At 34.0% G+C, this 27607-nt stretch overlaps 1 protein-coding gene across 1 annotated transcript; it reads left to right on the forward strand.

Moving 5' to 3' along the window:
• On the forward strand, window positions 1-27607 carry Cap-H2 (Chromosome associated protein H2). The gene is made up of 8 exons (XM_085942291.1): window positions 1-137; window positions 287-419; window positions 500-678; window positions 7134-8047; window positions 14090-14143; window positions 21527-21774; window positions 22875-23102; window positions 25275-27607. The coding sequence occupies exons 1-8, from the start codon at window positions 52-54 to the stop codon at window positions 25386-25388; spliced, it is 1956 nt and encodes a 651-aa protein (XP_085798417.1). The 5' UTR covers window positions 1-51; the 3' UTR covers window positions 25389-27607.

Here is a 27607-nt window from a genome sequence, read left to right on the forward strand (position 1 = left end):
CGAACGCGAAAAACGAACGAAGCACGAAGCTATGGCCCAAACAAAAATTAAATGGCCGTCACGTTTTTGGCTATCATATTTACGAAGAATATTTATATATACCAAATGGACGACGGAAACACACTAATAGACGATGGGTCAGCTAAACTGTTTTACTTCAATAATATCGCATCTATATTAAGGAATATAATTACGCGGGAGCGGGCATCTGTCATTTCGGTGAATGGTTGACATAACAACAAATGCCAAAGATAATTGTGAACTTACATGTTTTTGAAATTCTCAGGTATAATGTTTGCATGAGAACTCGGCAAGATAGCGATAGCTCGATGTCGTCGCAACGTTTAGAGGAAATACTAGCGGCTCTTATGAAGCCACCGAAAGACATAAGGCAAAATTTCGACATGGACATTTCATCTGTGAGTATCTAATTCGTCGGATATAACCTTATCAAAATGCTCTGTCGCGTTCTAAAACGGCTTTCATTTTCCGATTTTAGCTTCTGCACGAGTATATGACGGAAGCTGATCAGATATTTCAAGAGAGCAATCAGCAAAACTTAAATTTCTCCGAGGCTGCATTGCTACTGCAGCAATCGGCTAATATTTATGGCAAAAAGGTCGATTACTTGTGGTGTCAAGTGTTGGATATCCTCAATTCTTTCGGCACCGTAAATAGGTGAGTTCATTTGACATCTTTTAACACATAATTTTAAATTCAAAATATTTACTATTATATTGCCAGGTAGCCTAGGTACTACAATATTTGTCAATATTACAATACTATCGAATGAATTAACTAGGTCATGTGATTATTTGAACTATAATTCATATTCGAACACATAATACAAAACTCCTGGCAGTCGTTAAAAATGCAAAAAAACGTTGAAATTGCTTGATTTATATAATCCATATTTATACACAAAATATTCGCATTTCTAATACATTATGTTTGTGTACAAAGATATACCTACCATGAATTTTGTTATAATTTACAATCCAAATGCCCCTTTATGACATCATTAGGGTTGAGAGATTAATGCTGGAAATATGCCATATCGAATAACAAACACTGAGAAGTCAAAATTGGACAAAAAATACATAAGTACATTTATTCCATGTGCAATTTCACACATCTATAACTACTAAAATGCACCAAGATCATACGAAAGTGATATAAATAATTAATATTGATTTGCCCAGTTTTATTTTTCATATTTTTTTGCTAAAGATTTAAAAAAAGCCGATTGCCAATAAGTAACATAATTTATAACATAGCGCAATAATTCTTAATTTTACTTTAGCACTTGCGGTTATCAGCGGCTATTGACGGTTATCTACAATAATTGCTAAATTCGTAATACGCCGAAAATTTAAATTGGAAGACATACGTGTGAAATACGTCTCTATTTCGTCAAATTTGGGTATGTTCTTGCAGGCGTATTTATGTTTTTTTCCACCCGAACCTCGAAATGCTCAAAATTTTGATTGGAACATCAAACATAACATAACCTACAATTTTATTAGCATGACGCAGTAAAACAAATTAATATTACGTTACTACTAGTCACTCGATATTTGACAGCTCGTGGGGATATATAAATTAAGTCAGCGACCGTGACATAATTATTTTTCAAAACAGCCGCATCTTCCATTTCTATTCTCAATATGTAATTGACATACTCTATTTCGCTCTAAAAGTTACCACAGCCAAGAGAGTGGCTGTTAAAAGATGGCACCTTTTGACAGTTCAGACAGATAACTTATTGTAATAATTAATTGCCTGAATATATAAAGTGATATATTTATCACATTTAGCTCATTTTGGACGTTAAGTGATATGTTAGAATAGCCTCGCGGAGAGAGTAGGTATTGTAAAAACTTGTATTTTTTTTAGTTATATTTATATTTCTCAGAAGGGTTTTAAAGTTATGTATGTTCAATAAATGATTGTTACATTCTTAAATCTTGTGAATTATTGTTGTGTTAATAATTCGCACCCCTAGAACAACACCGCTACAAATCAAAAAATGCTGGTTTTTAGCTGTGAATGCCAAATCAACTGCCTGGTCAGTATTTTTGATTATGTGATACTGCCATATCTCTAGCTAGCAACATATGCAAGTTATACAAATTATTCATATTAATCTCCATTAAAATTATTAAATTTATTGATAAAAAATACCTAAGTACCTGTTTATCATATTAGGGAATATTTCTATTGAAACATTTTTGATTTTGTCCATGTCAGCGTCTCGTGTTACATGCATACCTACTTATGTTTAAAAAAAATGTCACTGTAATATGAAACCTGTAATGCTATTATTTTCATAATTCATAAACAGTCAGATTTCTTTTAAACATAAATGGTTTATTATTTCATTTACCAGGTTTCCATTTAGGTATAAGAATGCAATATGGTTGAATAGCCAAGATTAAAAAATAGCCAGTGCAGTAGTTCCCAAAGCTTCATTGATTAGGTATACTGCGTTGCGATTTTTGTGAACATATCGTAGAGTTCAACTTTGTATAGTTATGTCATTTCTCAAAACATCGCAGTCGAGATATATTTGTCATTCACCTTGAGCAAATCCTTTACATTGTATATGGCCGTGATACGAGAGTAGACCAGTATATCTATGATGGGCGGACTTATGAGTATAAGTCCAAATAACGATTTTCGAGGAGAGCAAAAACAATGTTACAAAGTTAATTTCTCTAGTCATTTTATGTTGATAAGCGTATATCGTCGCCAAGGGAGCTAGTCCACATAATCATAATGCTGAGAAACAGGCGCGCAAAGATTTTGTGACAAAAAAAGTAACATGTTTTTATTGAACTTTTTTGTTTTTAAAGATATAACGGTGAAACTTTGAACATAGAATACCTATACTTTGTGATGTTATCTTTTTATTATTTTGTACAAATATCTAAAAAAAATAGTATGTATCTTAGAAGTTATGTGTGTTATATCTTTTGACCACTCAATATTGAAATGTACTAAAAATGTAGTCAAAAGAGTTTTGTGGCTTAAATCCATTGACCACTGCATCTTTGATGATTTTAAAATGCTTTTGTGCCAAATTTGTGGCGTGGCTCCCTTGACATCTACGGCGACGATATTCTCCAGAAGATTAGTAAAAGTTATGATGATAAAACCGACTGGGTTGTTGCAAATCATAGGCGCGACGAAATTTCAGACTCGCTCGCATTCTGAGAGAAAACGTCGAGCTGGAAACACGTCACTTTGTTTCGTGATGGCGACGGGCGTATTAATTCTTAAATCGTGTAAAGATGACTGAAAACGTTACCCATTTACTTTAAAAAGAAAACATGTCAATGAATATATTATTATTGTTACTAATAGAACAATAAACAGAACATAAAATGGACGTATGTTGGATTTATATGACAAATTACATTTCGTTTGGCATGCGTTATTTGCACCCGCGACCCGCAATCCGCGCATCGCCTAGCCATGATCTTTTTAGACCATGCCTCAACTGATGTACAGCCTTAAGAGTATAAGTTCACACTTATACATGGACACGTGCCCTTCATTTCTGTTATAATTTAGTCTAATAGACGCATAAATTATTTTTTATTCTGTAGACTTCCTGCGACTTATACTGTCGGTGCCACTGATGCGTTCTTATATTTTGTAATATTCTTTCGTACTATTCGTAAAATGACCAAAAATGGAGTTTTACTCATAAGTCCGCCCATCATATATATATATGACTGGCGTCCTTTCAAAAATGTTCAGGACGTGTTCATTTTGCATATATAGTATTCTTTGGTACGGCGGAGGATAGGTATTGCAGATGAGATACGGTAGTAGTTGTTCGTGATGATAGAGGAGGCGAGATTTTATTTACTGTTTCAAACTACAATGGTACAATAGATGCAATAAATAATAAATATAACGGTAGTTTGGTGCGATGTATCTTTTTGACGGAAACTTGTAATCGAGTGAGATGTCCAATCGATTCTGATCCGCTATTTATTGACCGGCCGCATTATGAAATAACATTTTGAAATTATTATGAAATAATATTAATTCGCAATGTTATCAAATTGCAGATCTGCTATCTCATAACATTACGAAATCATATTGTATACAGGTACTGACTGATTGTACGTGAAAAATGAATATTTAATAAATAATATTATAATTGAGATCTGGGTTACAGGAATTCGATAGGAACACATAGTTTATGAGCCTTTGCTTTTAGTTCAGCAAGATTATAGATAGTACTCATGTGTTATTACTTATTAGCATTGGCGGCCCTGGGGTTGAACACTTAGTGGGTCATTTTTAAATAAGTAATTATATTATTTGAACTTGGCTTTTCGTTGTATACTTAAAAAACGTATTGCAAATTGGGTTTTTATACATTATAAAAGAAGTGCTAGAAATTGTTATAGATAGGTACCAGTGGCGAAGGGTGGAGGTAGGCTGTTAAGATCCGCCACAAATATTGCTCACTAAACTTTGTCAGTCATACATACTTGTTTTCATTGAAATAAGACTACATTTTACAGATGGTGTTGGTTAGTTTTTAATATTCAATTAAATCCTGCAAAAACCATGCCATAATAGATAATAGTCAAAAAATACTCGTATATCTATAAAATATCTAAAATTATGTAATTAAATCATACATAAATTTGGATATTTTATATATAGAATAATAATTTTTATCTATTATAGTTTGGTTTAGGCATAGCTTGATGAATTAAAAAAATGAACCAACAATATGTGTAATACGTATTCTTAATCTAACGAAAACAAATAAGTAAGAATGAAAAAATGTGCACAATTTTGTCATATCGCCTAAAATATACCAATACTATTATGGCTTGGTTTTCGCAGGGTTTAATTGATTTTTAAAACCCAACCAATACCATCTGTAAATTGTAGTCTTATTTCAATAAAAACATATACATTTGACTGAAAAAGGTTAATGTGCACTATTTATGACGGATCTTAACAGCCTACCTCCACCCTTCGCCACTGATAGGTACCTACTTAACCTTCAAAGAAATGTCCATTTCACATCAAACAATCAAACACATTTAATAAAAACACCGTAGCTTTTTAGCTTCATTTTTCATTTAACTGTCACTGTCAGAAAAAGTGTTGTGTACTGATATGGAACGGCGGGATCATTTATATATATAAAACACTTTATATTTCGACTGATTTTATTAGAAGGTAAATTTTATGATTAATATAGCAGATGACATTTTAATCGATAACTTGTATACAATGGTTTAACACAATGAATGCAGTCGATGCGTATTACTCTTAAGGTTGGATTTAAACTAAACTGCATACAAACATTGAAATTGCATATGAAAATTTCAGACAACAAGCGATAACAAATAAGTATAAAAAGGTTTACCAAAACAAAACACGCTAGCTTATTTTATACCCGTTTCATTTTAACACATTGAAAATATACATCTCTTTCATTTTTGGCAATGACCTAAATGACGCCTAATGTGGCGACAAAATAATATGAAGAAAAAGAAAAAGGCTTTGTGCTTCTCTTCATCTGACATATGAAATATGAAAGAGAAATATTTATAAATATTTTATCCCGGCAGATTCTGAAATGACCCAAGGTATACACTATACAGCAACCGATCGTGATTCCTTCTGTTTAAATTTTATACACACGGTTAGCGTGCGTCCCGAGTTGACGAGTTAGCCGATAATTATAAGACATTGTACCTACATCTTAGATTATAACCTACATAGATTGTGACATATTTATTTTTGGAGGGTCATTGACCTAAGGGAGCAGCTGCCAATGGTTATTAGTATTCTTTACCATTCCATTGTAGCCACCACGAGTGGAATATATCGCGACTATGCAATTACCTATCGTAACCAACGTAATAACAACTCTTTAGAGACTTATTTAACTCACAATGCGTACAATGGAATAAAGGCACTGGTCGTTATTATTTGCAAATACAAGTTTTATAATATATGAATTTGCACTTGTATTCAGATATTTATTTGAAATCAAAATGGCTCGCATTAATATTTCACCCCTAAAAGAAATTTCAATGATTCTATATTATTAAAATCAATTGCAAATTACAGTAAATAATTACCAAAGCAAGGCCTCATCGGCAGGCTGCGGTTTTTTTATTTATTTATTTACAAACAATGCTGCCAACACAGGATATTTATTAATTTCTACAATTAAAACATACTAAAAAATTTCTGTATCCTTACAAAAGTGAAGTTTATTTTACTCCCTCTATTATAGTTGAAAGAAAATCATGCAATTTAATTATGCTGGTTCAATATCTTTATTTTTTGTGACCAAACCGTTCTTTATTATAAAATGTGAAAAAATTACCAAAAATAAAATAACAAAAATAATTAGGTTGCATATTATTATTTTATTTAACTGTCATTTCTTTCCATGAAGAAATTACAGTAAACGTAATTGATAATAATATGTACCCTCTATTAAGCTACAGGTAACCCTCCCCACCCCCGTTCATCACGATGCCTCCAGGTATGGCTATAAGACTAATCTCTTCGATGATATTTTGAATATCATTTTCATAATTGCGGTGAACTTCAACAATTTCACTGAACAACCTTTTCCAAACACCCTTCATACACGACTGGGTGACTTCATTCCACGCTTCATTGATGTTTCTGATAACTTTCATAATATTAAATTATTTCCACCAAACCCGCATGGCATCTCTATCACCTCCCAGCAGTTTCTTCAATGAGCTGAGAGAAGAAGAGTTGAGACGATCCTTGGATGCTTTAAATCCAGAAGCAGTCTTCTCCTCTAAGGAAATAAACGTACGTGTTAGCATTCGTTTCCAATAGAGTCCCGTCTCATCCACATTAAAAATTAAATTTGGTGGATAATTTCTCCTTTCCACAATTTCCAGTTTTCAAAAAGATCACAATATAACGAATCCGCACTTGCCGGAGTCGCGATGAACAGGAGGGGTTACCTGTTACCTGTAGATAGTTTAATATCTTTGTTGTGCACCGTCTGTCGCATTGCCTTGGCTGCCGTAATAAATTTGATTTTATTTCTGTTCATCACTAACTTCGCTCTATTGAATTTTGTATTGATGTTATAGAAACCGAGATGAGAATGATGAGAACGAAGAAGATCAGCCCCCTGACCAGCACCGACCACGCGTCAGAAAGAAGCAGGAAGCACGTCTCACCGATTTTCTCCCCATCGATTTGGAAGAGGCCACCAACATAAGCATAAAAAAAAATGCCGAGCTGAAACCTCTGGCGACACTCCCAAAAAACTTCATTCAATTCGAACCCAGAATTATATCTGATAATGACGTCCACATCATTGATTATGTTGATCAACTAGTGGGTGTCATAAGTGATTTCCGAGTGAATTGGAATACTGATGACAATGGGATGCTGGTCGATGATTTGGATTTGTGTGCCGATACTCAAGCTATCGTGGGACGGCCCGTTGAGAATACACATGACGAAACTACTTTTACTAATCTTGCAGATGATACTTTCGATGATCCCACGGAAGATTTCTGTAACGAGATTATTGCTCACGCGGAGTCGACAATCGTTGATGTTTCAACTGTGGATACGACAGTCGCAGGGGATATTAGTGCAGTTGTTGCCGACACGCCGGATGTTACAGTAGTGGAAACGGTTGGAGGAGTAAGCAATCAAAATAAACGGAGGATCGACGACGGAACCACACCGGTTAGAAGAAAAAGCTCAAAATATGACCTGTCGCAGCCCTTGGGCGCTCCATCAGACAGGCTGAAGTCCATCAACTGTTACTTCGTGGAGCCCAACTGGGTGCACAAGCTTGTGGAGAGGCGGAGGAATAAATTGAGAAAGCTGAAGAGGACGCTCCACGACATCGACATAGGGGACAAACTGCTGGATACGGAGTATCTCCTGGATGCTTACGCGTTGCAGACGCATTCCGGGCCAAGGATGGCGTGGTACCGTCACAAAATTCTGAAGGGTATCAAGATTTTGGGGACCTCCTGGAAAATAGGTAAGATTATCTTTTATCTCGAATACATTAAGGCGGTGGTTTTCATACTGTCTCATTAGGATTTGTTTCTGAAAAGTATTGGCACAGACATAATAGCAAACCATACACAGCCTCAGTTCTCGGTTTCTAAGGATATTGCTATCTCTTAATTCTAATATTTGTCCCATTCTCACTGACCCGTATCCCTAAATACGCGTTTAATTGGTTCAGTGTTAATTTCAAAACTTCTGTTTGGTGTCACAATTCTGGATATTGTAAATAATTTTGTTTTAACCGAGTTCATTTTTAGATACAAATTGGCATTAAAAAAAAAATGTGATATGATTGTCTGAATTTTTTCCATTGCTGCGGCACACACTGCATTAAGAGCTTACAGTAAAAATAACATTTTATTCAGTTATGTAAACTTTGGAAAACAATTTCGCTTCAGAAATTAATAAGGTGTTTGCATATCCTAATTTTAATTTTATAAAAATACCTGTAGAGATTAAATGGTAATTTATTACCTTTATCTGATATTTTGTCTTCTTTTTTTATAAATTAGCGTTAGACTGACAGACTAATCAAAAACGTAAACAGTTTTTAAAGATAAGCTGTGGTTACAATAAAATTAAAAATAAAATGTCTACTTATAGTAATAGGTGTGCCATTCATCATTTTATCAATATGTACTTGAATAATAACAATAATTTTAATGGCCCGTTTTTTCAATATACATGTTTTTAAATCGTCGAAATCGACGTGTGGCGCCACACAGGTGTCCCGTGTGAAACGGGTTTTACTTTCGTGCACATACAGTAATTGTGTAAACGCTGAGTCTGTGTGAAAAGCTGTTTTACACGATACAATAGTATATTTACAGTTTTACAATAAATACCCCATCTCGATCGGGGTATTACAAAAAACCTTTACAAAGACAAGCACGAGAAATTATTGTTTTTGATTGAAATTATGTGATCGAATAAAAGTGATGAAAAAACAGTACAATTATAATGATAGGTAGATATATATGTTTAAAGAAAATGATTTTTACGGTACATATGTGTTTTTACAACAACTTTACCATAAAACCCATTTAGGACATTACAGTCTAACTTGGTTATTACGAGGAAGATGGGACCGACCGAATTTGCTCGTTATAAGCATTACTCGTTATATCGTTGTATAACATTTTTCGCGCCACGTTCTACTTTAGCATAGAACATAAAATTAATAATAAATTATTTTTTATTTCTGAATTTGGACGATATGCAGGTGTAATCATTATTCCCATGCAATCGAACGATTCAAATCATTGACATCTTATCAGAAATGACAAGTCACACGGCCATTGAGGATCACCTTCCAGGATATCGACAGTGTTTGATTTCGTCATATGACACAGATTATAATTAACAGACGAAGCATTTTGCCATAATTCACTGAAACTAGTCTAGGTAATTAATTGTTATTAAAATATACTTGAATTTTTGTTGCATATTTAATTGAATTGACGGGCCACAGGTTGTACACTACTGTTGTACGATTTAAATTTTTGTATGGTTTTAAATATTGTCTATGGGCATTTTCGCCAAAGTTTGTACATTGCGTTTTTGGCATGTCCCATGACTTTGATTGATTTTTTCATAGTTATTATATTATAAAATGTTGGAAAGTTATGTACTTTTAACATGCAAATTTATTAATTTACTCTATTCAATCAGTTAAATACAACTATCTGACCTGTATATATTTTTAATTGATTATTTAGATCGAAAGGTAGTGCGTTTTTACCATGTCCCACCCATAAATTCAAATAAACAAAGTCTGATTTCGTCATTAATTTTGAGTGTGTAAAATTAAATTCGTAGTGTTTTCAACAGCTTACATTATATATTTTTGGAAAATATATAGTTTTTTCGTAAATTTGTACCAATATTGAAAAAAAATCACGTTTAAAGTGTGTCCCAGGATATTTGAAAAAGTGGAACTCCACATTCCGTTACCACGATTTTAGCATGAAGGCGAAAAATTTTCACTATAAATATGTTTTTTTTTAATGTAGCAACATTTTTGTATAACACTGATCGCCATGTACACTTTAAATTGTTGGTGTGTGTCGGTATCGCTATCGGAACAGGTTGCTTTCTGGGTTGGTCATTTAAGAAGTTCCACTACTGTTACCACGATTTATAAGGTAAGAAAACACATATTTCTATTTCACATACTACACATATGGAGCTTATCTTTCATACTACAGATATAATAAAACATATCGCAGGTTTAACAATAAAACTAAGCTAAATTTTGGCTTCAAACACTTCTGAAACAGAATCCGTTACTTCCACTCCGAAACTATATTGGTGGTAACGTATATGTGGAATGTAAAAGTAACGAAATGGCATGCATAAAGTTGGGTTTACAGTGTGTGTTTAGTTCTTCATAGATTATAAAAAAAATTATTTTGTCTGTTCGTATGAAAAACAAAAATATTTTCATTAAAAAATATAAAAAATAACCTGACTATAATATAATAATATAATAAAGATTAAAAAAGTATGTGATATGTCTGAATACGCAAAAATAGCGCACATAAAAGTATGGAGATAAAAAAAAACAACAGAAGGAAAAGAAAAAACACCAGACTGAAATAATTGCGAGACAGGCACTGGCTCTGTCATACTCTTTCTGTTATACGCCACCAAAATTTTAAAACTTCTCCATACATTTTAGGCATAGAAATTTATAAAAATGTATGAAAAAGTATTTTTTTGTCACGTTTAACAGAAATGTGTACTCGATTAGATTTAATACCTAGAACTGTAGGTATTCACGAAATGTCAGAAAAGTACGTCTTGATTACAATCAACCTGTATAGCTACATTTTATGTTGATGAATACAATTAAATTTCAAGACAACATAAAGTCGAACTTGGTTATTACGAGGAAGATGGGACCGACTGAATTTGCTTGTTATAAGCGTTACTCGTTATATCAGAGAATAGGTATTTTTAAATGAGCATGTCACATTACACAAAAAGCCGAAAATAAAAAATTTGGAAACCATCGTAAAAATCCCCGAAACGAGCATGGCATTCATAAACTACAAAAGAAGTTGTTTATTGTAATTAACGCTGGTAGGTACCTACGGACTTCACAAACCTTGGATTTTTCAACCATATGCGTGGATACTTTTTTATTATTGTCGGTGAAACACCAATAAGGTAGGTACTTAGACACTTTACTAGTGTCATAAACGTAATCCGACCCCGGCGGCATCCTGTCCAATCGGATTTTATTGCTTAGGGTCGAAATGTTTTAAAACGGTCGACACATTAACAGTATTTTAGCTCGGTATATCCGATAAGTTGCTCGTTATAACAGTGAAAGAATTAAATGTATGGCGAAAATCATAAACCAATTGTCAACAAATGTTTCGTTATTACATCCGAGATCTCGCTATGTCAGAGATCGTAATAACCGAGTTTGACTATAATTATTTTCGTAAAAGTTATATACTCCGTGCCGCGCTAGGAACTCGCGTCTGAATCCCTTGCTGATTTTTTTTTTCATATATTGTTAATTTGCTTAAAAATATTTTTTATCTGAGTTACAAATAATATAAATGCCAAATAAAGTTATGGTAATGTATAGTGTGTCAAAATTATTACCTACCTTATTTTACAAGTATTGTGAAATTTATTATAAAATATGTCTATTTTAGTGATTAAGTTTGATTTGTTTTGTTATTTTGACGCACGTTGAATATTTATCTGTCTATCAAAAAATTCAAATAAATTTCATAAAACAAAAATTTGTTTTTATGGTAACATGTAACTTAAGCTTTACAAATTACACTCCGTTACCATTTCGTTCCATTCCGAAAATGTCCCCAAAAAAGTTGAACGTTAACTATTTTTCATTTGATTATTAAATAACGAAACTTATTTATTTTTCCAATAAAATTTAGTAAAAGTGATTATTGTCTTTAAAAAAATAGCAGAACGAACATTGATTGGTTTTTTCAAATACTAAAGGAAAAATGCTCTGCCATTATAGACATAGGGTAACGGAGGGGAACGAAATGTGCCCAAGAATTAAAATTCAATAATATTTTTTGACTATTTGTAGTTTTATTTTGAAGTGTATGGTTTTTTTAATCTAATAGAGCTCTTTTAAGTGATAAAAAGTGTTTCATTCATGTTTTAAAAGCTAAGTTTCGTAGTCACGGAACGGAAACTTATTATGCCCAATTTCATAATAAAAATGATATAAATATTGTATTAATCAATATTTTGCTGAAAAATTGCTATCACCAATTCAGCAATAGAACAAGGAATCTGCTAGCTATATAAAAATGGTTAATTTGAGTGAAAAAATAATATTACCCAAATTTCAAACATGTACAAACTTTGGCGAAAATGCCCCTATGTCAACATTGATTTCAAACTTTGCTATTTTATTTATTGTATTGTTACGTATTTTTGCATAGATGCAAAATTAAACATAGACAATGAAATACATACTATGCAATCTATTATAAAGGGACACGTTTGGAAAGAATTCTTGATTTCAAAACAGTTTAATTTATCATCTCCGAATCCAATGTCTGAATGAAAAAATTAAGCTGCTATAGTTGAAGAATGTGTCACGGATAGGTCCCGATTATCAGACCGAAACAGGATTGTGGGAGGGTCGGATAACAGATAATGATTTTTTATTAATCTGATATTAATTATTGAGTTAATTAAAAAAACCAACAGAAATGTTGGTTAAGCCGTTTTTCCCACGTCAATTCGTTCTTTTTTTTTGTTAGCTAAATTTAGATAGTAAACTGGCATTTGCAGCTTACATCCTTTGGACACAACATGTATTTAGTCATGTACAACATTATTATGCAATAAAACCTATTTTGAAAAAACTGAGGGTTATGCCATTTTTCCTTTCTATAGTCGATATTATATATATTTTTTTTAAATAACACTAACTATGGTGAGGCGGATTCCAGACACGGCTGTAAATGTCGAGTTTAAACCAATCAGACTTTCAAGGTCAACGAGATGGGTGGGGGAAAACGAACCTAAATTTGTACAGTACTGATGTATTTAAAAAATATGTAGCCGGCTCGCACATCAAAACTCGTCTTGTCTGCAACGTGTCGAATACCCGATGTGACGTCATCGTTATTCACAAAACACAAGTTGCCAAATGGAGCTCCACAGATTGGTCGAATGCGGCTTTTTAGATTGAAAAAAAACATCTAGTTCTGCCATCAACAAATCGCATCTCAGAACCATCGTCACTGACAAACGACGTTCTACGTCTATAAACTGTCCGGTTCACTTTGCATCTCTATAAAAGAGTCTTTTCCCATTTCAATGTATTTAATTTTGGCAGTTTATTTTTGTCAAAGAGATTTTAATAAAGCTGATGCTGTGATTCTTCTATTGCAATATAATTATAATATATTAAATAAACAAATGTTCCATTGTTTGTTATAATATTAAAATGCACAAACACGCTTTTTTTTGTTATAACTATCGTTATCAAACATTGAAAGTTGAAACAGTTCAACTCTTGCAGTTGATAATAGTAATTGTGTATCTTTTGATTGTTTATTGACAATTCAAAATGACATTTAATCTCTTGCCGATAACAAAGTGCGCTCTGTTGCTTTTGGTGTACACATTTTACAAGAATAGTGGTGTATTTGATGGTATATAATAATAATTATTAATGGCGTTAGAATAACTGTCAATGATTGATTCCTATAGTTTCAAAAGTTGTTAACTCCACTATTTCTATATAATTGAGTTAACGATGCCAATTTGTACAACTTTTAAAATGCTGAAGCAAGCTTATTAATGTATTTATTTATATATATTTTTTATTTAACTATTTCTTTTATTCAACTAATATATAATTATAATATATTCTTTTCTAAAACGTTAACTTTATTTGTGTTTCATTTACAATACATGGATATTTGTTGAAATACAGAATTAGAGCCTATGTGAATATTTTATCACTAGTAAAATTTATAATGATTTCCTTTCGTTGCAGATTTCACTGGCTTTAATCCGGATAAACCTGACACCACTGAGTATGGCCGAAATGGTAAATATTATTTTGAAGTAGATAATTAAATATTGCATTGTATTAAATTGAGACAGTATTTACTTCAATTGCAAGATCGAATATATCCACTTGTAAAGAGGGTGGAGCATGTAAAATACTTCCGTTGCTGTCTACACGAAGATTGGAGCCCGGACTGTGAGATGAAGATCACAATTGAGATGACAAGAAGCTCTTTTGAAAAAATGAATGAGCAATCCAGACAGATCTGGGCAAACGATCAGATGCTACATCATACTGGTCTACGGAGTCGAAGAACTTGTCAGAAATGAGGAGGTAATCGAGCAGACCATGCATTCTCTCATAATCGTGTCCGGAAAGTTGTACGTTTGTAGATCGCCGTATCACACTCAACCGTGAAATGTATCGGAAATATTATATGACCGTATATTAAAGACCGTACAATCTCTTTGGATCGTATAGTACTGACATAATAAAATTCATATCTAAATTAAACACGGTTCTTGTCGGTTTACACTTTACAGGAAGCCAGCAGTAAACAAATTTTGAAAATAGCCGATGTACTGGATTATTTGTTAGGTTCGGTCAGGTTTTCATTATTGAATTCATCAATTTCGCCAAAATCAGCTATGAAAATTGAATTAATGTTCATATTCAATCTAATAAAATTGGAGACCGTATACTATACGGCCATCTCTTTCTGATAAGAAAGCTCACAGCAAATTGTGCCACGGTGAAATGTTTTACGTATAATGTACATGTAACCTCTCATAATATCCAAAGTGATGTTGTGAATTTGGACTTGGCATGGTCACATGCCTACTTTTTTCAAGTTATCCGGATATACCACTCAATACTATTCATTCCCGGTATACATAATATAATGCTCGTGACCACTACACCAATCAATTTTTGATGACACAGTGGATTCACCCAACCAATATGTTAATGTGGCGGATAACTACAGGATGCAAACCACAATGTCCGGAAATGTGTACAGAAAGAGAAGTACACATCAATCCAATGTTGTCCAATGGCCATCCAACTTGGTCACCATTACGGCTAACTTTTTTATTGGTTTTAAAAAATGAAGTTATTTATTTTTTGTTGGTGCACCATGCTCATTTCTCCTATGGGTAATTTTTGTTAGAATGAGTCACAGTTAAATCAGTCAAAGCACATTTAGTCTTGGGTATCAGCTTCTGAGGTATTCCCGGGCCTAAAAAAACTGCTCATGCTTCACGTCAAACTTAGGGCCTCATGATACGCTTGATTAAGACCGAGTATGGTGCGGGGCAGGTTGGTTTCGAATGGTCTATGTTTGTATTGTACATAATATATGCTCCACCTGAGGATTGGACATGGACAAAGAATAAAAAAATGCTTCACCACTACCGTAGTTTATATTTTTCGATCAATTCTCACGTATGTGTAATTTATATGTGGTTTCTTGAACTGCATTGCGTAATTGATTCAATAATAATATTCAGACAGACGAAATTATTATGTTTTATGGGCAGGTGTTACTAGACAAACAGACTTATAAAAATATTCATTTGAGAATTTTGAATAATAATGTTAATATTGGTTGATTATCACATAGCTGCACTTGAGTAACTAAATGAATATACTTTCTATTTGTGTGTTTTTACAGCGGCAACAATTTATTATGTTTGGTGTTATTAAATTATCACAAATAATAATATGTATCTAAAGGTTCAAATACATTATGATCACGTCATGTGCTGTCACAGTAAGCTACCGATACAGGAAAAAGGTGTGTAATGCCGTTTTTCTCGGTATTTAAAATGTTATCAGACCGATGTTCCCACCCTGTAGCACATTTTGAACCTTCAAATGAACATTGTCAGTTAGCAAAATCTGCCGAAATCGTCAGAACAACAATGAGGTCACCTCACGCGTACCGCGCTACATCGGTAACCGCATGACTCAATGAACATTTTTTATTATTTTCTAAATACCTACACATTTTCGACTCGTGTCAAAATTGCATGTTCTTTGTTTTTAGTGTTTTTTTCTGTGGATTTTCTATTAAATTATTATCTATTAACTATGGTCTGCAGGTTGGATTCTGTTTAAAATGTTATCTATGAATGCAATATCGCAAGTAATTTTAACGTACGCATACGTAGAAACTGTTGGGAATCACCACTCACTACCAGTGGCGGCCGGTGACAAGAATATGAGGGAGTGCAAAAAAGACTCACCTATTTATGCAAGAAGTCCATCCTCCGATCCTTGGATTTTGAAAACACGTCAATAACACGAATATTAAAGTCTGGTATTGACGATATCAATTGTTTTTCTATACTAAGCATCGCAAGAGCATTTAGCCTGCCTTGAGACATGGTATTTCTCAAAAATGACTTAACCCTCTTTAAAGTTGAGAAACAACGCTCACTTTCCACTGAAGTCATCGGAATTGTACAAATTATTTTTAATAGGGTAACACTTTCACTAAATACTTCCAGTAAATTATTATTAGTGAAAAGTTGAAGTATCGACAATGCTCCATCAGTAACGTAGAAATCTTCTCTACTGTATAAGACTATTAGTTCATTTTTAAGTTTAAATTTGTCAATAATGTCGTATAATGTGGTTACCGTATTAAAATCTGTAGTTGGAAAATTTGTATGATAATCCCGGAACTTTTCACTAAAAAACAATTTGGCTATTACTAAATGACCTTTATATTCGAAACGATCTTTCGCTTGGTTCACTATAATGTCGCATACTTCATTGCATATTACAGAATGAGGTAAATCATTGGGACGACGTTTTTTCGATGGTTGAATTTGTGACATATGATTATTTTGACGAATACATTGTATAGCACGCGTAAAGTGTTCAATGTCCATATTTATCTCCAACACGTCCTTTGACCTCGATTGAAGTTGTTTAAAAAGTATATCACAGTTTGGCATAATTTTGGCAAAGAAATCTAACCAATAGTTAAAATTGTCTTCGTTTAAATACCGTAACAACATTCCAGCTTGATTAATGGTATCGGCGTCTAAATTTTCAGATTCTAAAATGTGTTCCATGCACTCTTTTAAGGGGGGACATGCTCGTCGAAGGTCAAAATTGAGTTTTTATTGTATTTTCAAACCATGATCCTGGACACTCCTTAAACGTTGTAGATAATCTATTTATATAATTTTGAAGCCTTATTATCCTTTATAGTTATTTTAAACATTTGATGACTGCATAAAGTATTTTTGTTACATAAAATAGTATTCTTTTAAACCTCTCGCTCTAATGTTTTAGAATATAGTCATATTTCGGTACATAACTGTGCAGTGGTGTTAAGATTTTTTACATTTATTAATTTTTAAACGTATTTATAAAACCATTAGCATAATTTATTACGAGATAATTTTTGTAAAATATTCACGATAAAAAATTATATTGATAATCTCTGTGATCCCAAATTTGACAAGAATTAGGCATTTTATTATTCAAAAAATCGGCAAGATTAACACATTTGAAGATAATTTTAAAGATACTTATTATAAGCTATGTCTTTGACCATTCAAATGTGATAAACATCTTATGAATAATGATTGCTTTATAATAATTATTGACCTAAGAATAAGGTAGTGTTTTTTTGAAATACGCCATTTCTTTTGTCATTCCCCAGTGGTTAAGCTACAACATACGGCCGTAGCCATAAATTGACAAACTATAATTGAAGTAGGGAGTAAAATAATATTGACGCGCGTATTTGAACATGTACCGTTTAAAAAAAAATAAAAATAAATTCGGTTAAGTACATGTTCAAACACGCGCGTTAACATAATTTTACTCCCTACTTTAATTATAGTTTGTCAATTTATGGCTACGGCCGTATGTTGTAGCTTAATCACTAGGGAATGACAAAAGAAATGGCGTATTTTAAAAAAACACTACTTTATTCTTAGGTCAATAATTATTATAAAACAATCATTATTCATAAGATGTTTATCACACTTGAATGGTCAAAGACATAGCTTATAATAAATATCTTTAGAATCATCTTCAAATGTGTTAATCTTGCCGATTTTTTGAATAATAAAATGCCTAATTCTTGTCAAATTTGGGATCACAGAGGTTATCAATATAATTTTTTATTGTGAATATTTTACAAAAATTATCTCATAATAAATTATACTAATGGTTTTATAAATGCGTTTAAAAATTAATAAATGTAAAAAATCTTAACACCACTGCACAGTTATGTACCGAAATATGACTATATTCTAAAACATTAGAGCGAGAGGTTTAAAAGAATACTATTTTATGTAACAAAAATACTTTATGCAGTCATCAAATGTTTACAATAACTATAAAGGATAATAAGGCTTTAAAATTATATAAATAGATTATCTACAACGTTTAAGGAGTGTCCAGGATGATGATTTGAAAATACAATAAAAACTCAATTTTGACCTTCGACGAGCATGTCCCCCCTTAACTGATCGCGATAAGTATGCACAACAGTAACTGTTCTTATATTGAAATTCCACCTCGTTGTTGGTGCTGCTGGTATTTTTCTATGAACTATTTCTTTCAAGATATCAGTTCGCTTCGCAGACCTCGAAAAAAAAATTGGAAACGCTCGTAAATTAGCAAAAAAGTTTCGGACTATGGTGTTAGCTGAAACACTTCTTTCCATTATCAAATTCAATTGATGTGCATAACAATGTATGAAGTGTGCGTGTGGATACGAAGCTTTTATCAAAGCCTGTACACCACCTAATCGGCCACTCATCACGGATGCGCCGTCATAACTCTGGCCAATTAGTTGTGCTTGTTTAATGTCGAGAACTTCTAGTTCTTTCAAAATTTCAGATGCAATACCTGCCGCAGTGTGGTTTTTCGGCGTCATAAATTTCCAGAATCGTTCATGTATCTGTCCGCGTAGTTCATACCTTATGACCAAAACAAGTTGTTCTGTAGTAGATATGTCCGTTGTTTCATCTGCTTGTATAGCTACAAACTTGCTTTGTGATATTTCATTTTTAATTTCGTTACGGCACACCTCTAGAATCGAATCTAAAATGTCATTTTGAATCGTTTTTGACGTACCCTTAAAAACACTATTGCTCTCCAAATGCTGTTTCATGGCTATGTCAATTTCCGAGACAAAGTCAATAAGCCCTCGGTAAACACCTGGATTATTTGAATCTGCAGATTCATCATGTCCTCTAAGAGCTAATTCAAATGCACCACAGAACTTCACACAGTCAATCAATCTGGATAAAATATAACGATTTTTGTCAACACGCTCGTTAAATTGTTTCACAGATAAACGGTACCCTGCATCCAATTGTGAACGTATATCTATTTCTCCCAAGACTGCAAGTTGCATTTCATTTAAAATATGTTTTTCTGAACCACTGTGTTTTTTGATTTTTACTGACAGGTGGACCAAGTCTTGAATCCCATGGACCGTCCAGTTAACATCTCCGCCGAACAACAGACACGGAAAACAAAATAGGGTATTAAGAATATTACATCCGCAAAGCCATTGTGTTTTTGAGTACATTTGCACATTAAATTTCCGATTAACAATCTTCGATTTCACTGTACACTTTTGAATTAAATTTATACATGGCAAAGGACGGCCTGCCACTTTAATATCAATTCGTTTGGAAAAATCGTGACGATTGTCCTTAATATATGTAACTGAATACACGTTACTCATTGTAAATACTATTAAATCTATATTATAAACCCAACTGTCGAACGATCAACCCATAGACTATATCAACCAAACTAACAGTCGTGAATATGATTATATTTTTGACACAATATGCATCGACATGAAGTTCGTCATTTCATTATAATAATTAGGCTTCCAACTGTACCTCGACGCGTCGCCTGAGTTATATGTAGGAATATTCATATTGGTTTGTGAGGTTTGTGTATAAAGTCCAAATGACTAGCTTATGTGTGTGTGCTTTCGGCCGGTGCACTGTACTTGAAATGAAAAGAATATGAAAAACATCGTTTCCAACGAAGACTCATGTAGTCTTATAGAACTTTGGTGATTTTGATTCTACAAGCTTCATTTCTTTTGTCGCTGTGGTTGTCCGCTATAAATGTATGCGTGAAAAATGTGCGTAAATTCAAGGAACACTTCGAATAATGCTCCTGCATCGATGGAATTATTACGTGTGTATTGGTCGCGTCTCATCGACATTGTTTTTTCGACATTTGTGTGTATGGGTGGCTGAGGCGAAGTGTTGAAACGCTTGCGTCACCATTGTTGGAAAACGCGCGGAATTTAAAATGAGTGATTTCGCATAAGTTTTCGATATCGCATTTTTCTGAATACATGGGGGTTTTATATTACCTATATATTTTTATTTAATCTATGACGGGAGTGCACTGCACACTTTGCTCCTTTACTAGAGCCGTCCCTGCTCACTACTCTGGAGGCATTGGCTCCACACGGCCAAATAATATATTAATAAATATTTCTCCTCGAAGTTCGGTGCATGGCTTAATATTGCGCCACAACTTGCTACCTGAAAGCAGGACTGTCAAAATGAACGCATTTCAGGCTACAGCCCCCCCCCGCCCCCCGGTGAATCTTGACTGTCTCAAACAGACTCTTCCGATCTGCTTGATTCTCCAGTTATAGATACAGCACTCTGGCTGCCAAATTGTGGTTTTACCGAACTTAATTTTTTTTTGATCCATTAAAAATGAAGGTTTTTGTTTGTTTTGGGATTTTTGGTACACTGCAGACATTATTAAGAGTTTATATGTCATCATCAGATAATTAGATCATGGCCTCATCCAGGAAATGTCTCCATCCCCCTCTCTCTACTGCAAACTCCCTCCACTGCCTTAGCCTAAGGGACGCCGTCTTTTTCTACACTGTCCGACCATTGCAGTCTAGTCTCCCGATCCTCCTTTTCCCTTCTGGTCTACCAAAGGTAAGCATCTTAGATGGCTGAATGACTACCATTGCCACATTTTCATGTAAGACGACAAGGCATCACTGACCATTTCGACACCTCCTACGTATAAGGCCGGAACTGCAAAATGGTACTTTTCAGTAGTACGATTTTAATAAATTTTATTGACACCACAATGTTCATTTTTAATGCTGAAATCGTAATTTTTTAGTTGATTGATATTTATATTGATTGAATTTTTGTGTTTTTTTTTCGATTATCATTGTTGTATTATTTTTAAAATTATTTAATAAAAGGCAATCAAGTCAAAATAGCCAAAAACGCAGTTCCGGCCTTTTATGTAGGAGGTGTTTGTAGATATCCGTATACATATTGAGTACAAAATTTACCGTAGTATTCCAACTGAACTGTGATTTAGAGAGGTAGTTTAACGGGCTAATTGGCATTATTAAATGTTAATTATTTATTTTCACAGGCTTTGTTGGCTTGAAACCGGCCGCACGCGACACCCGCGACGAATTCATCGCCAAGACCGTCCTGTACCAGTCGTTGATAGGGGACAAAACATGCGATAAAGAAAACCCTTCCGTCTGCTCTGACGATGGGGACGATAATTGCGCATGCGATGACGGTCTTGAGGACCTGTGCCACCCGATTGATCAGAGCGCAGCGTTCGAATCGCATGCTGATACGCCGCAAGCCGAGAACAATCCTGCATCATGTGTAAGGGATAAGATTATGTACACTACAGCTCATTAATGGGGAGAGCTTACGAGACAAATGGGCAAAGCTAATTACTTAATTAATCTTAACGTAATCGATTAATTGATTTAACATAATTAACCCATTTTTATGAGAGATAAACATTTACTTACATCACCATGGTAATAGCAACAACTATATCCATCTACTCTTTATAAAAAGATACTTAAGCGAAAATCTGCAAAGTTTTTCTGTCACACTCAATTTTCGCTTAAGGCTCATTTAGATATCCGCAATGAATTGAATGCAGGCATTCATTTTTTGTTTACGCGTGTCATTGAAACTGAAATACTCAATTCATTCCAAAATGGCGTCAAGTGAAATTATGCTGTAGGTTGAAATTCAAACAATTTTTGATTGTTTGTTATTTGAATGCAGAAATTTCATCGAGAGAAAGAGGAATAGAAAAAAGAGTCGTTGGTGCATAAAACCATATACTAATATACTTGGGTAATGCGAGGTAATATCATTAAGAATATGATGACAGTAGGTACTCAGGGGCGCATGCGTGGCATGGGCAGGGCGTGGTGCGCATACGCAGGACTTTTGGAATCATCTGCAGTGAACAGAAAATGATCAAAAAGTAGAACCAGTTGAACTTCATTCACTTTTGATTCCGGATGATCACTTTCGATGATTCGTTGATGAATGTGCGTTTACACGGGTCACTTGGGATGATTCCTCCACGATGGTCGTCAAAAGTGAATCATGCAAATGCGACTTTATTTCCTGTATATTCCGAGATCTTAAATTCAGTACACAGGTGTTAATGCGGTGAGAGTACATTCTATTAAAACTTTGGGGCGGTCTGATACTCGAACCGTGGAGTTTCCATACAACATTTTGAAACTAACTGTTTTGTTAATAGTTTCAGTCTATTAATAATACCGAAGTAGCATTTGTTCGCTGGTGTGATTTTCTCGTTGATTTCCTCTGTGACATGATTGTCTGTTCACGATAGATCCACTGTTGATGTCGATTTGATGTTGACTGTGGCTAACTTGTACGTACCCATGTCCAATTTAGGTTCATCCATCATTAATTTAATCTTCTATTGGCAGTTGACGGAGCAGAGTGACGTGACGAAACGGGTGGAGGCGTGGCATACGTCAATCGGGGAGAAACTGGTGCGGGCGGAGCAGCGCCAGAACTTCGACATCTGGACGTACAGTGCCAGGGTGCTCAATACCTTCCAGAAGAGCGGAGGTTCCGTCATATCATTCAGGGACGTGGTTAGAAAAAAGCCACAGGAGGATGTCGCCAGATACTTACTGGCGACATTAATGCTGGTAAGTTTTATTTTGTGTTAATATGTACTCAATGATTAAGGGATTCTGGTACTTACCCCTTTATATCGAGGGTATACTGACAGAAAGCATTAAGTCATTAAAACAAGTTCTGAGAAAATCGCAAAAAGGACTTAAATTTTTTTTTCAAAGCGTTCTCCCACGTAGATTTTTTTATGATTTAAAATTTTTTTTTCTATATTATAAAGACTAACCTTTAAACCTTTATAGCAAACACAATATACGACATGTTACAAGTCCTGTATTTTGTATACGCAGAACGCATTAGGTCATTATCATGCTTTCTATCAGAATAAAAAAATAACAATATGATTTAATAATGTTTCTATTTTCTCACCATTATATCCTATGCCTTTGTGCGTTTTACCAGGATGTAGAGCGTAAAATTGTATACATTTTGGCATAACTGAGTTAATGCGTTGTGTCAGTATACCCTCGATATAGTTATCTTACCAATTGGTGTCACTAGTGGCAGGTTAGTTTTATACCTTACAACAGTGCTTCTCAAACTATTTCATACTACGGCCCCCGAAATGAGAAAAAAAATCCATGGCCCCTCCCCTAAAATTTTAGTCTTTAGTGACCAACAATATGTACTTTATTTATTATTATTATAGGCAGGTACATTTTTATTAAAAATAATACACATTATGGTCTTTGTTCAACGAAAACAAATACGTTTGACTGACAAAGTTTAGTGTGCATTATTTTTGTCAGATCTTACGCCACTGCATCATGCCATAAGTCAGGCTGTATTTAACCAATTGGTTTCAGATATCGTTATATTGCACTTACGTGATGTGTATTTAGTTAGATGTTGTTTTATAGTTATTGAATACACATGCCCCCACGATGGCGTCGGCCTATAAAGACGTGGGTCCCAGGTTCGAATCTTGGGTCTGGCAAGTACACATATTGTTTTCCAATTTTGTGTATGAGTCAAAGCATGAACCTAATAGTTTGGGCAAATGGCTAATACTCATTTCTCGTAAAAACAAATCTGTTAATACAAACCTCCACTCTGTGAAGGCACATAAAATGATCTTATTAGGGTCAGACATGGTCATGATGGGTGGGTAGCAGTGGAGATGTGCCTTTGAGAGCGCTGGAGCGGTGAACACCTACCCACTCAATTTATGCGAAAAGATTTTTTTTTTAAAATAAGTATTTCATTTATTAAAAGTGTTCTGATCTATTACCGTAGTCATTAATTCATATACAAAAACAAATTGTAATAAGTATGGGTTTTTAACCGGTTATTTTAAATATAATATACAATAATTCACGCGTCGCGCTGGCATCGTCCGTGTGGTTTCGCTTTGCCAAATGCAATGCTATTCGGGAGCGAGTTCCTCGATCGCACAAGCAATCATGCCTTATAATGAGAATGAGTGCGACAGCAATAATATTCGTCTGTAGGTGATAGCGTGAGATAGCAATACTTCTTCGAGCGCCACTCAATGTCGCCAAGGCGCGTTCCATACTCGAACCGTATAAACGTATAACCAAAAAAAGACTTTGTCTACGAACATTTTCACACACGGTTTATACGTCTGAGTTGCGCGAGCCGCTCAGGCCTCGTAAGACGCCCAGTAAAACCTCCCGAAAGCGGATTCATATTATTAATAATTATTGTTAATTAATAATTACATATTACAGCTTGGATATTTTTTATAATGCTGATATTGCCTCAGCATTATTTAACATTATAATAGAAAAAAATCTTCTTGAGACATTTACGAAAACGGTTTTACTATTAAACTTAATTATTTGCACTATTCCGATGACATCAGTGGAAAGTGAAAGATGTTTTTCCACACTCAAATGGATCAAGTATTTTAGCAGAAACACCATCACGCAACCAATATTGAAGGCATTATATATGCTCAGTATCCAAAAAAGAATAAATTTGTGTCGATGAAAAACAGAAGAATGGATTTCTCATACAAATGAACAATAACATAGGTACTTTAAAAAAAAGTGAACTCCCAGTAAAATAACTCACCGATCGCCACTGGTGGGTAGAACACACATAATATAGAACACTTCAAAGCATACCTATTAGAAAAAATATATACACCAAGATTGTTTTTTACACTTTCAGTCACATCTGGAATATAAGTCTAAAAGAATCTTTGTTTGTTATTTTTACAGGCAAACTCTTCAAACGTGGAAGTGGATAAAGTGGACGCAGAGGGTTGTGGGAACTTTCAGATGCGTCTGCTATCCATGGAGAAGCGACACATCGAAGAGGACTTCCCCTTCTAAAACTCCTCATTGTAATGCAATAAACATTTTACTAAAGGGCTATTTTATATTACCGGTCAACGCTGATGTCTTAACTATTTTTCACACAATTTTGAATCTCCGCTGATTGAATCCGACTAGTATAAGCGGAAGACAGGCGAGCTTCAAACTCTCCTGACTGATCTGACTCCAGTGCTGGGTTCATAATTGAAGGGGTTATCGCAATACAGTGATATGCCACATAATTATGGATTTGTTGATTTTGAATAAAACCAATCCTCACGTTTTTCTAGACACTTTTTAAAAAAATTACACAGATGCCTCAATATTATCTATGTGTAGTTCTTCCAAATCCAAATTTTGCTCTAAAAATAGTTATAACATGATATGCCACACCAGTCAAAATGGACACCGTCAGTCATCCACAACTTCTTGCTCCAAACAAAATAATTATTTGTGCGGTATATCAAACATATTATGAGGATAGTGATTTTTCCTGTTCCAATGGTTCCAACAGTGAACAAGAATATTGAATTGCTCATATCTCCAAAACTATGTTTCTGTGGCATATCATTGTCTTGCAATAACCCTTTCAATTATGAGTTTTGAAATCGTTTACAAAACTGTGCATTCTGGCAATGTGGCTTATGTATTTGTGTGACCGGAAATATATTATAGCCTTTCCTCATGATAATATTGCAAAAAATTAAATCCTCTCAATGTAACGTAAGTCAATATTAATTCATATTTCGAATTCTAAATTTGTTCAAAATTCACAGCTAAATCCAGAGTGCCTTCCTCTTTCCTAGTTATAGCGTAAAATGCAGACGATGTCTCTAGTACAAATCTTTACCTTATAATAAGTATTCAATCCAAAAGCCATTGACTGTGATAGACCAGTGTTTTCGGTACCAATTATACACAAAGAAATTCAGTCTACTGTTACGAATAAAAATGTATGGTCGAACTCGGTTATTGCGATCACGGACATAGCGAGATCTCGGATGTAATCAGGAATCATTTGTTGACATTTTAGTTTATGATTTTCTCCATACTTTTATTCACTTTTATAACGAGCTACTTATCGGTTATACCGAGCAAAAATATCGTCAAAAATTTTCTTAAAACATTTTCGACCCTTAGCAATAAAATCTGACCGTAGACTGATGCCGCCGGGATCAGATTACGTTTATGACACTAGTTAAGTGTCTAAGTACCTACAGTAGAACCTCGTTAATAAGAACACGGATAATTCGAGATTTTCGCGAAAAAAAAGTCCCTTGAACATTATTTTCATATAAAACCATACCTTTAATTCGAATTTCATAATTCGATTTTCGGTCCCGTGGAATTCATATTAACGAGGTTTTACTGTAATTGGTGTTTTCGCCGACAACATTGAAAAAGTATCCACGCATATGGTTGAAATTTCATGTAAAAAATCCAAGCTGATGTCAGTAGGTACCTACCAGTGTTCATTACGATAAACAACTTCTTTTGTAGTTTATGAATGCCATGCTTGTTTTGGGGAAAAATTCTGTGTATGTATTTTTGTTTGAATTGCGACTTTTTGTGTTATGTGACCGCTCATTTAAAAATACCTATTCTCTGATATAACGAGCAAATTCAGTCGGTCCCATCTTCCTCGTAATAACCAAGTTCGACTATATCTGTCCATTTATGTTACATGTTTTTTTATAACAATATTGAAAAAAAACCTAAAGAGCTTCTCCCACGTTCGATGTATGTATTAGCCCTTTGTTAGTGAGCTGTTTATTTTTAATAAACACCCGAGTTAGATTTTTTTAAAATAATTTATTGATATAACATTTTTATTTAAAATGCCTGTAGTTCTCAACTTTTTATAGACCATATTACATATTTTTTTTATCATTAAAACAATAATGTTATTGTTATAATAACCTTCTAAACACATATTAGAGTACCTGTTTGCGGAAATAATAATTCAATCAAAATTAGAATAACGGCATGAAATATACGGACAACAAAGAGTGATGCCATATATTTATTTGTGATTTTTATATATTTTTTCTCCACAAAAGTAATATTTGTTTAATGACTTCTAAAACGCATTGATAGGTATATTTAGTACCCATATATGAAGGCAGCCTTCATAATCCAATGTGTAAAGCACTAGCATTTGGTCTGGGGGCTCCGAGTTCGATTCTGGTGAGGTCACCAGGCTGCTTGTAATGCAATGTTTGAAAAGATTACATATT

Source organism: Rhyacophila brunnea, unplaced genomic scaffold (genome assembly GCF_057557595.1).
Source record: "Rhyacophila brunnea isolate RB1 unplaced genomic scaffold, BYU_Rbru_1.0 scaffold_14, whole genome shotgun sequence".
NCBI classification, from domain to species: Eukaryota; Metazoa; Arthropoda; class Insecta; order Trichoptera; family Rhyacophilidae; genus Rhyacophila; species Rhyacophila brunnea.